This window comes from Pteronotus mesoamericanus, unplaced genomic scaffold (genome assembly GCF_021234165.1).
Source record: "Pteronotus mesoamericanus isolate MK-2021 breed Mesoamerican mustached bat unplaced genomic scaffold, CSHL_Meso_final scaffold_54, whole genome shotgun sequence".
NCBI lineage: Eukaryota > Metazoa > Chordata > Mammalia > Chiroptera > Mormoopidae > Pteronotus > Pteronotus mesoamericanus.
In genome coordinates this window covers 12,322,588-12,336,188 of record NW_026555321.1, presented here as the reverse complement: position 1 = coordinate 12,336,188, position 13,601 = coordinate 12,322,588, and the positions used below count along the sequence as shown (strand labels likewise).

General features: G+C 44.3%; 1 protein-coding gene across 1 annotated transcript in view; it reads left to right on the top strand.

The window, feature by feature from the left end:
• Nucleotides 1-215: 215 nt before the first annotated feature.
• Nucleotides 216-13,601, top strand: part of UBE2E1 (ubiquitin conjugating enzyme E2 E1) — a 67,560-nt gene continuing 54,174 nt past the window's right edge. Inside the window, exons 1-3 of the mRNA XM_054595401.1 lie at nucleotides 216-369; nucleotides 1,519-1,703; nucleotides 5,814-5,864. Of these exons, the coding sequence (XP_054451376.1) occupies nucleotides 1,552-1,703; nucleotides 5,814-5,864 (203 nt within the window). The 5' untranslated portion in view covers nucleotides 216-369; nucleotides 1,519-1,551. The remainder of the gene's footprint in view (nucleotides 370-1,518; nucleotides 1,704-5,813; nucleotides 5,865-13,601) is intronic.

Below are 13,601 nucleotides of genomic sequence, written 5' to 3'. Positions count from 1 at the left end.
CCCGTCGCCCCCTTCTCCGGCGTCCCGAGGAGGCGTTGGGTGGGGGTGTGAGTGGGGAGGGGGCAGGGTTTCCCCGGGTCCCCGGGGTCCTCCTCGCGCCCCCGCAGAGGTGTGCAGGGGGAGGGGAGCGCGGGTGGGTGGGACCGGGCCGGGTGGGGGAGGGGATGAGGGCGAGGAGGAGGAGGAGGAGGAGGAGGAGGAGTGTGTGTGCGAGCGTGTGTGGCTGGGGGAAGCCATTGCCTGTTTAATAGTTGCTGTTGCTGCACTTCCGCTTCTCTCCCAGCGAGAGAGAGACACGAGTGGCCAGGCCCAGCCGCAGCCGCAGCAGCAGCCGCCGCGGCGGCACGGAGGAGCCAGACACAAAGAGAGGTACGGGGATCCCCCCCGCCGCCCGCCGCCCCCCGGCCGCGTCGCCGGGCCTCGGGGACACCCCTCGCCGTCTCCCGCGACCCGCGCTGCCCGGGCCGCCGGGCACTGGGCTGGCGCGGCAGGAGGGGGGGCGGACAGGGGCCGGGGAGCCCCAGGGGTCCGAGGCCCGCCCGCGGGGGATGGGCAGGGACCCCGAGCCGCGTGGGGTGCGGGGACCGCCCGCGTCCGAGGCTTGGGGGGCACCGTGGCTGGAACTGTCAGCGCTGCCCCGGGAGCCCCCCCACTGGCCACCCGGGGGGCCGGGAGCGGGGGATGGGGAGTTGGGGAGCCCCGTTTTCCCCCAGGGCGGGGGCCCACGGGGATTAACCCCTCTGGGGCGGACGGGCTCATTGTTATTCCTTCGCTGAGGAGGCCGATTCCTCCCCCCGCACCTCGCACCCCCACCCCCCACCAAGGGTGGCACTCGGGCGTGTGCTTGGGACCCCCGCCACACGCAGCCCGAGCCGGGCTGCCGAGGGCCAGGCGGGCGGGGAGGGACGTCGGGGCGCGGGGCAGGGGACCTCGGGCCTCGTCGCCCCTGCCCCCCCCCCACGCCGGCCTCTCCCTTCCCCCACCGGGGCACCCGCTCCCCGCCTCCGTCCCCCTCTTTAGGCTTTCTCTCTTACTCCTCTCCGCCCCTCTTCTCCTCCCGACCTGTCCAAACTCTGCTCCCGACCCCCGCAGGCTTGCTCTGGCCATCCGACCCCCGCGACCCCCGGAAAGCCGACGCGAACAGCCCCGAGGCCGGCCGACCGCCGGGACCTTCCCTCGGTGCCCCGCTGAGGCGCCCGCGCCCTGCGCTCCTCCGCCCCCTTGGCTTCTCCCCTCCCAGCTCCGAGGGGAGCCCCTGGAGCGGGGGCTGGAGGAGAGGCCGCACGCTCTGCTCCTGACCGGTTTCCAACCGTGTCCCCCTACTTGGAGCCAAAAATAAACAAACAAACCGCGTCCAATTTGCAGAAGCCTTAATGGGCCTGAAGACTTTGAGGAGCGAGTGGAAGGTGGTGGGCGGCCAGGTGCACCCCTGACCCAAGCCCCCCTGACAGCACCCGGGTTCCTTATATACACTGCTGCAGGGTTGTGTTTTTCTGTTTTGTTTCTCTCCCCCTGCAGGGGCTGTTTGCGGGGCGGGGTGGGGGGTTCGCTATGTCGGATGACGATTCGAGGGCCAGCACCAGCTCTTCCTCATCTTCGTCCTCCAACCAGCAAACCGAGAAAGAAACAAACACCCCCAAGAAGAAGGAGAGTAAAGTCAGCATGAGCAAAAACTCCAAACTCCTCTCCACCAGCGCCAAGAGGTACCGTACTTTTTTTTTCCCCAGGCTTCCTATTTCCCTGAACTATACCTCTTGCTGCGTTGGGTCTACCTCCCAGTGAGGGTAGACTTAAATGCTCCTCATGATTTGTGTGTTCTTAAAACTGAAAGAAGGGCCTTAGAAGCCCTTACTTTTTTTTTCGTCTGTTGCCTTTTCGTTATTTTCTTTTAACCATTGTCCACCTGCTGCTGTTGTGGCTTGCCTTTCTCATTTCTTGCTGAAATTTGTAAGAATCCTCATTACTTCTGTTCCTGACCCCCCAATCTGATTTCAAATTACTTGTCCCATTAATCACCAGTCTGTGACTCTTCCCCTAACTGCTGTCATCGCACTTAATTACTAATACCTGCCCAGACAACTCTACTGAAATGAATTCTATTACCATCTTAACATCCTCCTCACCTGTTGCACATACAATCTTTTTTTGAACAGAGCTTTCCCCCACAGACTGCATAAGCAATAAGTAACTCATACTAGCAGGGTAAAAAAATTAATAGGTAGAGACAGAAGTTTTCCAGTGGAATTTGAAGAGATTTTTCTGAGACGAATGAATGAATCAATCAGTACATGATGTAAAATGGCAATTCTAGGTTATTCCGTGGGCTTCTCTTTTGTTCTGTTTAAGAAATTGAGTTTACTAAATTTCAGGGAGCCTTAACTTTTTTCATGCTATTTTCTCTTGTGATGTAAAATGGTTTCCAACCCCAGACCCCAAGTTGAATTTAAGTGGTGGCTTTTTTTCTTTACCTTTTCTCTTCTGTCTCTGGAGGAAGCTACTTTTCACCTCCATCATCCTTTAGTAATAGTCTCCGATCCCTAGGACCCTTACAGGAATCTATCGCAGATTCCTAGGAGCCCCGTGTTTCATAAATCCTCACTGCTCTCAGGTGGACTGTCATTAAACTTCACATTGGCAAATCAGAAAGATAGTAAGGAGTCCAAATGGTGGTTTAGATGGGGATATCTTTCTTCAAAGAATGTAAAATAAAATGGAACATGAGGCTTTGGATCTCTCCACTAAGTAGGGAACCTGGAACTTGGAGTTTGAAAGTTTGTTTTGTCATCCTCCCTGGCTTGAAATTGGAAATGTTGGTAAAGTGCTTTGGTAACCTAACATCGGCAATTGAAGGTGTGACTTCAGTGTAAATAGTGTAGACCTCTAGAATTAAGTGGCAAGATGCCTTGGCAAGTTGGTTCTTATTTTCAGAGGGTTAGTTTGATTGTATATCTGCTTTCCAGGAGTCGTAACCGGCCCTCGTGTATTAGTGCTGTGCTGGTTTTCCCAGAACCTGGCATCTGTCCTGCCAACTTTGGATGGGGCCTTCCTTAGTTTCCTGGCTCCCCCACTGCCCTCCCAGGGTCTGGGCTCCTAGATCCACACTGGAGCAGCTTTTGGCGCGACCTGACTAAGACGGGATATTTACTTTAGGTTACTAGTGTTTTTGTATTTTGCTGGCTGTCCCTGCTGTACATACTTGGGGGTAAAAGCACAGGTTTCAGATATAAAACAGTCTGCTTTTTGTTGGCAAATTACAGAGAAGAGTTTGTCATTAGACACAATTTGTCCATCTACGTTAAGGGAGTTTAAAAACTTATTTGGAAATGCCTGTGAAAGAGATGGTAGGTGTTAAAAAAAAAAAGAAAGGTGGGAAGCTATAAACAGTAATTTTACCTATGAACTTAATGTTGGTTTTAGCTCTCTGGATATCTTGCTGAAAGGCTAGCTTTTAGTGTTAAAGCAGAGCTAAGGTTAATAGTAGAGGTAAAAAATGGAGAGGGACAGTGTATCCAGGAAAGGATATGGGGAAATTGATGTTAGTGGGGCCCTGTAGTAGTGACTCAGTGAAGTCCCTTCTATATTGATTTGGAAGGCAAGTGTTGCCTGTAGAATTGGAAGGAGCATGTATACCTGGAGACAGATTGGAAAAAAAAGCCTAAATTGGCTGACAAGATTACTTAACTGCATAGTGGAAAGTGGTTTCTAGGCCACTGGTAGAGGAAAGCCCCCAGTGAGCATGGCCTCCACAAGAATTACTCTGTGGAACATATGAATGTGTAACTCTTGCAAGTCTTTTGCCATTATTCTGGAAGTGTGCAAGTGTTTGTTGTAGAGATGAAGTGGATAAAGCTGTCTGGTATTACGCTTTTTAGGTATTAAAGAACACCTTTTCTTGACTATTCTGAAGTAGAGATTGCATTGACAAGGAGAAAAAAGTCAATACCTATTTTTATACAAGTTGTGCTCAGGGGAGAAGGATATTTTTCCTCTCTACATAGGTCTTGATGTACCGTCATTCTAATATGCATGCAGGTAAAGAATCAGGAAACCAGGGTTCCAAACTTTTATTCCAGCATACAATGAAGAGTCAAACAGCAGGGATCCAAGTATCCCTGCACTGAAATGCTCCTCCGTAGCAGTAGAATTTAGCAGGAAACAGATAAGGAGATGTCAGTAGAGATTGCAAGCAAATCCATTTCCAAGGCAGACCAGATTTATAGGGGACAGGAAATGTTCTCCAACAGGAATGTTTAAAGAACTTTCCCAGTCACCACCTTTAAATTCTCTTTACTTACACCTGGAAAACAGTGCCTTCTAAAACTTATTCCGTATTGCATCCAGCCAGCATTTCTTCCTATCCTCAGAAAACCTTTGGAAGGAGAAAAAACTTCCATTGTGATTCAGATTGCCTTTAGAGTGTGTGCTAGTTTAGGGGGGGGGTTTTTGTTTGTTTTGCCCCCCCCCTTTTTTTTTTTACTACTATGCTGCCTTAGTGAGATTTTTAAGTTAAGCTGTAGCCCTTTAGGGCTTTATATGAGAGGAGCAGAAAAAGTTATAAAAATAGGCACCATTTCGAAGGTGGAAGAAGCTTAAAGGCCTCAAACTTTGTCGTCTTGATTGATGCCCTAAGCGCCTAGGTAAGCGAAGACAAAGGCCAGGCAGGGCTTGTTGTGAACGGCCTGGTGGCTTCCGCCTGAGTAGGGGATGGAGCTCTTTGTGAAGTGGAGGGTTGGTGCAGAGATAGAAGACTAGGAGAGTCCTGGGTTCTGTGTTCAGTGTGGGAAGGAGGAGGAAGGGGGCAGGCGCTAGAGAAGTTAGAGGATGTCCTAGAAAAAGGTCCGGAAGGTGGACCGAGAGTCCCAGCGAGCGTGCGGGCTGCAGGCCGGACCCTGGTGCACCTGTGCGGGCCGCAGGCCGGCTTTTGGAGCCCGGCCTCCGTGGAGGGGTGGGCGGGGTTGTTCGCGCAAGGGCTCCGCGAGGCGTCGGGGCTGGAGGTTCCGGGGCGCGGTGGGGGCGAGCTGGGGAGTCGGCCTACGTCCCGGCGTGGCTCTCCCCACCCCGGCTCCGCAACTTCGCCCGCGTGGCCCGGGCCGTCGGATGCGAGCGAGGTAGGGGTGGGGTCCGGTGCGGCCAACCGGAGGGTTCCGCCTTGCGGCCTATGTCGCCCGGGCGCCCCGCAACGGCGTGCAGCCACTTAGGGCTCGGGGGGCCTCGGGGGGCCTCGCAGGGAGCGGCCATGTTGCTTCCTCACTGAGGCCGCTGGGTGGCCCAGGGGCCGGGGGGCCTGCCGGGGGCGCGCTTGAGGACGCCCGGGCCCAAGGGGTGACCTGGACGCCCCGTGGGGCAGGGGCCGAGGCAGTGGGGCGCGAGTCCTTCCCACCCTCGCAGTGGCTCTGATTGCTTCGTCCAGGGACGGGAGGTGCTGGGGAAGGATCAATGTGTCCTGACACATTCTAGTGCAGCTCAGAAAACTTGTGTGCAGGGGAGCTTTTAAATTATTTCCTAAATGGAAAACACCAAGAAATCGAACTGCCTTAAGAGTGTGAGGTCAGATTCGAACCCAGATGATAACAAGAGACCCTGGCCTGCCAGTAGCTGCCTGAGCACAAAAAAAAAAAATTTTTTTTGTTTCCTAAATGACGGATGTGAAGCTTTTGGTGTGTAGTTTTCTCCTCCCTTAATAGAATCCAGCTATCATGGCAGAGGTTTGCCTTATCTCTGAGACCAATACATTACAGGTGGGAGGCTACCAACACCTAAATGTTTCTTTCTTGTGTTTTTTTTTTTTTTTCCTCTCACCTCCCTGACTCCAGGATTCAGAAGGAACTGGCAGATATCACTTTAGACCCTCCACCTAACTGCAGGTGAGCATCCTTTCAAATTTGTTTCTTTTAAAAAATTCTCCTAAACTTTATCGTGATTTTTTTTCTTTATTATAAACTTTTGCTTTTATTCTTTAGTTAATGCTTGTTTTGGTGCTAACATCAAGTAAAAGCTGAAGTTTATTTACCTAAGTAGAGTGTTTCGATGAGCCTCTGACAATCTCAGTACTGTGGTAAGGAGAAGGAATAGATTTATTTGGAGTGGACACTTCTACATGCACAAAACAGAACTGTGAAGTGAATTTAATGGATCTTTGGATCTTACATATGTCATTAAGGATGACATATGATGCTCAGGTACATTTTGGCTTAGAAAATTGCTTTGCTATCTTAATCTGTTATTCATGCATCTACTAGGAGAGCACAGAGTTAAACACTGGCTCCTCACAGTTTTTCTGTCATACATAAATTTTGTGTTGGGCTTTTGGCAGACCAATTAGAAAATAGTTCGTGGCTTTAATAAAAAGGTTTCAAGTTATTTTATAGATTTAAACTCTTCTGTTAAGGTGTTTTTCCTCGAAATGGTTTTACTCAGTCTGTATACACTACATATGTGTGTTTCAATTTCAAAACAGTTTGATACTCGTTTTCAAAGGGTTGTTGATCACTGTATTTAGAATACCCATTTTGTTACTTACTGTTGAGTCAAGGTAAAAAAAAAAAATTTACTAAATCTACAGTGAAGTGAGGAAAGACTAGTTATAAGAGAGCCATTTATTTAAGGGTGATTTAATTGTTCTATTACTCCAATTGTTTAAACTTAAGTATAACATTTAGCTTCATTCTCAGTTCTCGTGATTGACATTGAAATGGGATGTGAGGTTTGAAAAGTGTGCTAAACTTACAGGTAGAGGTAGAAGAATTTACTGACAAGGAAATACTATGGCCATAACACAGAATTTAAATCAAGCATGTGTAAATACTCAGGTTGAAAAGCTAAAGAAAATACTTTGTTTATTAACACTGAACTTTCTAAACTATGATTAATGGATTAAGTGGAAACTTTAATATTGCCATTTTGGTTATATAAGTTGTTAATGTTGGTCAGGTGTGGGATGTTCTTTGGTAAAATTTTGTCCTGTTTTTTAAGGAAATCATTTCAAGTATGAAATGCTCTTAATCTATGGTTTGTAACTGAACCACTCAGTCAGTCTTGAGGATATCTTTCCTGGCTATTAAGAATCTTTTTCAGGCCCTGGCTGATGTGGATTGAGCGCTGGCCTGCAAACTGAAAGGTCACAGGTTTGATTTCTAGTAAGGGTGCGCAAGCCTAGATTGCGGGCCAGGTCCCCAGTTGGGGGCGTGCAATCGACGTTGCTCACCCTCTTTCTCCCTTCCTTCCCCTCTCTCTAAAAATTAAGTAATTTTTTTTTTTAATCTTTCAAACTGTTAAAAAAAGTGGAGGAATGGGTAAGGCTTAGAGTTGTGATATCTTTTTTATTTTTTGGAATCATTCAGATGGAAGCCTGTAGTTTCCCTTAGTTGGTTGTGTTGACTCCATGGGCATTCCCAATGCTGCATCTCTGCTCTGTAGTTACTGCTCCTGTTTGGTATGTGTTTTTCATGTGTGTCTGGTGAGTTCAAGCAACTGTAGCTGATGAGAGAGTATAAAGTTTTTAAAGCATGGTTTCAGAACTAATAACATTTACCAAAATGTTATGGCTTTTTTGCAAATAAGTGCAGTCAAATTTAAAAATTGTAAATAACTTAAAGGGTTTCATGGGATTAATTACTTTTTAAAGAAACGATACTTTCACACCATTTAACTAAGTTTATGTGTGAGAGATTTGTGCTGTGGAACATGTAGAACTTTGTATCCTTGGAAAACCCTCCTAATTACCTTTTTCAAGGTGAAACCTTTAAACACTACCTGTGGTCACGTGACTCACCAAACTGGATGGTTATTTGGTGGTGGATAACAAACTTCAACATATTTTCAAAGAAAACATTAGGCATCTTTATTTTGCAAGATAATGTGTATTATGTTAACTTTTAAAAATAAGGACTTCAGTGTTTTCTGAAGACACTTTCCAGCAGAGCTGTTTAAGTAATATGAGTTACAATTTCTATTTTTGGTTGGCTTCCTAGTGTTGACTGACTTAGTGTTGTCCAATAGTCCCAATATTCAGCTTACTTAAATGAGTTTGGTTTTAGGTTTTGTTTTGGTACCTTATGGGATTGAATTATTTAATATTTAATGTACATTATTGTTGGAGATGGAAATAGATAATTTAGTGTGGAGATATACTTTCTGAAGTTAGCTTCCAATTAAAGCAAATGAATTAAATGATACCTTGAATATCCATTGTTTTTTTTTTTTTTTGTATAACTTTTTAAATGTTAGCATGAGACCTTGATAGCTTGGTTTTGATGAAATTGTATATTCACCAACTGTAAGTTATATTTTGAAAGGATTAAGTAATTGGTTTTCAATTAATGTATCTTATTTATTAACCTTTTGTAGGACTGCCTTTTTTCAATCAGTACTCAGGGTGTAGTTTTAAATTTAAACTTATTTATTTACTAAAATATAGTAGTCACTACATAGTAACCTCAAACAGTTGAATCAGTGTTAAGAATTGCTTCTCTTGAAGGTGCATTGCTGGTATTATCTAATTTTAGCACTTGGCAAAAATATTTGGTCTCGAAGTTACTGAACTTGAAAACTTTTGTGAAATGCAGTTGCTAAATATGTTATAATATATGAGCACATAAAGTTAAATCCTCAGTGCTGTATATTCCGTTAAGTAGATTTTAAGTGTATATTTTAAAATTGGTTTATATTGCCATATAAATCAAATTCTTTGGTGTCTCTGAACTATTCAGTTGTGTGTATGTATACAGAGAAGTCTCCCAGTTCATGTACTGTGCATTTGGTTAGGCTTTCGCCCTGCATTTTGTCTCTGTTCAGAAAAGAAATGTTTTCTTAGCTATTATAATGATGTCCTAAAGCATGCCATATTTTGGATGGTAAAATTATGCCTTTTACGTAGCTGGTGAACTCTGGGCCATTACAGTCAGTTTTGCAGCTGTTATTTATAGCTTAGGGCTCACACTTTGCTAAATTGACTAGTTACAGCTATCAAACTAATCTGGAGACATAAATGTCTGTAGACAGTATGTGTGTACATAGCAAATGATGTATTTTGCCCAGGTCTTTTAAACTTCAGATTTTACTTAATGGATGTATTTTTATTATGAGTGAGCTGCTCATATAGTGACTTGAAACCTAAAAATTCAGGATTTTTGCTGGGGCTGTGATTTCAGGATAAAACATCTTTTAGAAGTTATAAAATATTTCAAGCATGATAGAGAATGATAAAAGTAAATTTTCCTTATATATTACTTTATACATTTTTACCATTATTTTTCTGTTTCGTAAATACGTAAACTTAAATCAGTACTTCTAATTTTTCTGGGAAAACTACTATGTTGGTTTTACATTTTTACAGCTAAATAATACTTTTTAAAATACGATTTAAAGGCTAATGAAAAAAAATGCAATGCATTTGTCTAGGAAGTTAAACTTTATCAATCTACTTTTCCTCATTTACTAAAAGGGCCGAATACCTGGCTTGCCTCCCTCATGGTGTTGCAAATTTCAAATGAGATTAGAGTTTTCTGTATGTGTTAAATTGGGGATATTATTAGAATTGCCCATTGAACTCCTTTTTATAGCTCATCTCTTTTTACTAACATTGCCTTTTATTACTTGTATTTTAATACAATTTGAAGCCATTACATGATAGTATAAGAGTGCGCATTTGTGAAAAGTTGAAACGCAGAAGTTGTGGAGTAAAAAGTGAAAGAGCCCCCTCATGACCGCATCTGACCCTGTCCCTTGCACGGAGATGCTGCCGTTTAGCACTTTGTATGTATCTTTCTGGATAGTTTCTGTGAATTGACATTATTGTATTTTTCTGGTTTTACAAATTTGCCTGGAATTAGTGGTAATAGTACAGGGTGGCGGGAAAGTAGGTTTACAATTGTTTGTATGGAAAATAATACAATAATAAATAGTAATATAAGAATAAACTCTATTTCGCATACTCATGACTGTAAACTGTACCCCATGTTGAGATGTCAGCTTTGGAGACCCAGGCTGCTAACCTTGGAATGAAGAGCAAGCCTTTCTTTGCAACAGTAAAGGTACATACACCTTGTCTGGGTGTAGCATGTTTTAGCATGCTTTATTTATTTTAATCCTCACCAGAGGGTATATTTATTGATATTTAAGAGAGAGAGAGAGAGTGATGTGAAAGAGAAACATCCACTGGTTGCCTCCCGTAAGCTCCCCAACTGGGGGATTGAAACCGCAACGTAGATAAGGTGCCCTGACCAGGGATGGTGCCCTGACCAGGGATCGAACCCGCAGCCTGGTGTATGGGATGATGCTCCAACCAACTGAGCCACCCACCCAGGGCTGGGTTTAGCACGTTATAAATGGTTGTTAGGCTAACTGAGTACTACAGAAGTCATCCTTTACAAAATCCTATGTCAACTCACTTGCTGAAAATGTCCTTTTATGTATTTTTAATTCATCTGATGCTACTAAATGCATTAAGGATATTGATGAGACTTCACCATCTGCATGTTTAGTTTCGTTCTAATTTTTATACAGAGTGCTACCGCTGAAGTATGCTTGTCTTTATGTGCATAAAGACTGTTGAAAAATAGTGAGAACCGGGAGACTATAGAGTGTCAGCACAATCAAAATAGCACCCAAACCAGGGTCAAGTGGCTGGAAATTAGATCATCACTTGGGGCCTGAATGGGTAGGAAGGAAGGAAATCTATCCAGGAGTGAATTGCTTACTAAACGAGTAGGAACTCTCCTGACTGTTGTGTTTACCCAAAGTCTGTGTTTCTGGATTGTAAAGCTATACTGCTCTTGTTCCTCAAAAAGCTAAACTGAATTACCGTATGACCCAGCAATTCTACTCATAGGTATATACCCCCAAGGACTGAAAACAGGGACTGAAGCAGATACTGGTCAGTGTTCACAGCGACATTATTTATCATAGTCCAAAAAAAGAAACAACCCAAATATCTATCAGCAGATGAGTGGATAAACAAAATGTAGAATATACATAGAATGGAATATTATTCAGCAACATAAAATAATGAAGTTCCGATACATGCTACAGCATAAGTGAACCTTGAAAATGTTATACTAACTGAAATAAGCCAGATGCAAAAGGACAAATATTGTGATTCTACTTGGAGGAAATATCTAGAATAGCCAAATTCATGGAGACAGAAAGAAGGTTAGAGGTTTCCAGGAGCTAGGGGAGGGGAGAATGGGGAGTTATTTCTTAACGGGTACAGAGTTTCTATTCAGGGTGATGAAAATTTTGGAAACACAGTGGTGATGGTTGCACAACTTTGTGAATATAATTAATGGCACTGAATTTTACACTTAAAAATGGTTAAAATGGCATATTTTATGTTTGCCACAGTAAAAAAGGTTAAACAAGATATTGCTGTTAAAATGTTTTCACTATCTTCAGGGAGATTGCTTGTAGCTTAGGAGGCAACACTTCAGTTTTTAGAAATTCTTATAAAGATGCTAATGTTAAATTCCAGCCACAAACCGTTGAGTGCCTGTTACACATGAAAAGTCACTGCTTTCAAGGAGTTCGTAATCTAGCGAGGTGGTCAGAAACATGCACACACACTGATTTTGCGTAGCACTTGGAAGATTACTTGGAAAGTGCTGCGCGTAACATGTGAAGGGTTCAGAGGAGTGAGAGTTTGCTTTGGCCTGGGCGGGAGGCGTCCAGGCAGGCTGTAGCGCTCCCTGATCTGGGAAGCTCCAGGAGGAAATGCCAAGTGAGGCGGGAAGGCAAGGGACACCTGTGGTGGAGGAAACGTGGAAGCAGACACAGAGGAAAGGCACAGGACGCTCGGGCAGTAGCGAGCAAATGTGTGGCTGGGGAGTACGAAAGCGGGTAGAGAAAGAGCAAGAGGTCAAACTTGGGGTGTTCCTGGGTGTCAAGCTGAGGCTTTGAATTTCCTTTTATAGGTACTGGAGAACTACTGAAACGTTTTTGGGCTGCGAGTGTAATCCAGTCAGAGCCAAGTGTCTGGACAGAAACAAAGCAAGGGTTGGGCAGAGCTTGGTGGGAACCAGGAGACCTGGAGATTGCTGCAGTAGGCCAGGTGGGAGGCAGAAAAGGTGTGGGGACAGGTGACAGCCATCAGTGTGGAAAGGAGGAAAGCAGAATCTGGAGAACTTGGCCACTGATTTAGATATAGAGCACTTGAAAGGAGTCTGAGGTTCTTTGGGTGTTGGGGAGATGGAGGTACAAACCATTAACAGGAGGAATAAAGCAAGAAGATGAACCGGCCTGAGGGAGACAGATGAGCTCTTTCTCCGCAGGTTTGATTATTTGCTTTGTTGGCCATCCAGGTACAGTGTTTAGCATATAGCCACTTAGTAGGCTCTCCGTAAATATTTGCAGTTTGTTATATATTTAAGCTTATTAATAATTAGTCATTTGAACACTCTACCTGCCTACTTTTAGATTAGATTAGACAAGTTAATTGAGGTACAGGGACTGTGATTTCTTTGATTCTGATCTTACATGATTTTACCCCCAACTTTTTCAGTTGGAAAAATTCAGAGCTACAGAAGAATTGAAAGAATAATCCAGGGAACACTCATTTTTGAGCCTGATTGATCAGCTGCTGGAATTTCACCACCTTTGCCCCGTCTCTCCCTCTTATCTCTATACATTTACTTTGCAGGACCATGTGAAGGAAAGCGAGCTGCATCGTGCTGCTTCCATGTGTTTAGATGCATAGCATTGAATGGATCTGAGGTGGGCTGCAGAGGCTGGAGCAGGCTTTGGGAGTCCCCGTCAGCAATTCGGGGGGGTTTTTCTTAGGTTCCAAAGTGTGAAGTTGAGAGTATGCTTTGTAGGCTGAGAAGCAGGAGCAAGTAGAGAGGACAAGAGTGCAACTGACAGAGGGGGATGTAATTGTTTTTTTAAACACAAAGTAAAAAAGGTGATAGAGTATGGAACTGAGGTCATGAGAGGAGAGGGTGTATTTAGAAAGTCTGGTAGCTTGAAACTTCAGGATAGTGTAATGGTTTTTTAGAGGATTGGAAGCATTTCTGGTCCTGAGTAACCAATGTTCCAGCTACTTGTACAGAACTGTAAAGCAGCAGCATTTGTCCCCAGTTTTATTTGGTTGGTTCTTTCCCGGTAGACTTTTAAGTTCCTTGATTGCAGGGATTATTATGTCTTTGCATTCTGGCAATGCATCAAAAAAAAATAAAAGATAAACAATATATATTTGTTAAATTAAAACACCAACACAAAAACCTAATTCAGGTCTGATGGTTTAATGGAACATCTTCATTACCCTCTTTAGAAAATAATGGGAAGAGCTGGGGAAATTGCTGTCATATTGTACAGCTGTCCATGCCTGGCAGTCCTTCTGGGTTGGCACCCAAGCAGTTTTGGCAATTTTCACCTTCCTGGAATCACAGAGCCGCTCTGGACTGGAGCGTGATGCAAAAGACGTGATCATGCTGCAGGCTGGATTGGGAAGATGCATAAAGAAAATAACCAGCACCTTTGATCCGCATGTTTTGACTTTGTAATAGATTACTGTTGGCCAACAAGCGAGTGTGGGTTTAGGGGTGCTAAGTAAATTGGCCTTCCCAGAGACATTTCCTAAAATCCTAAAGCTATTCCAGATAGCTAGTTAT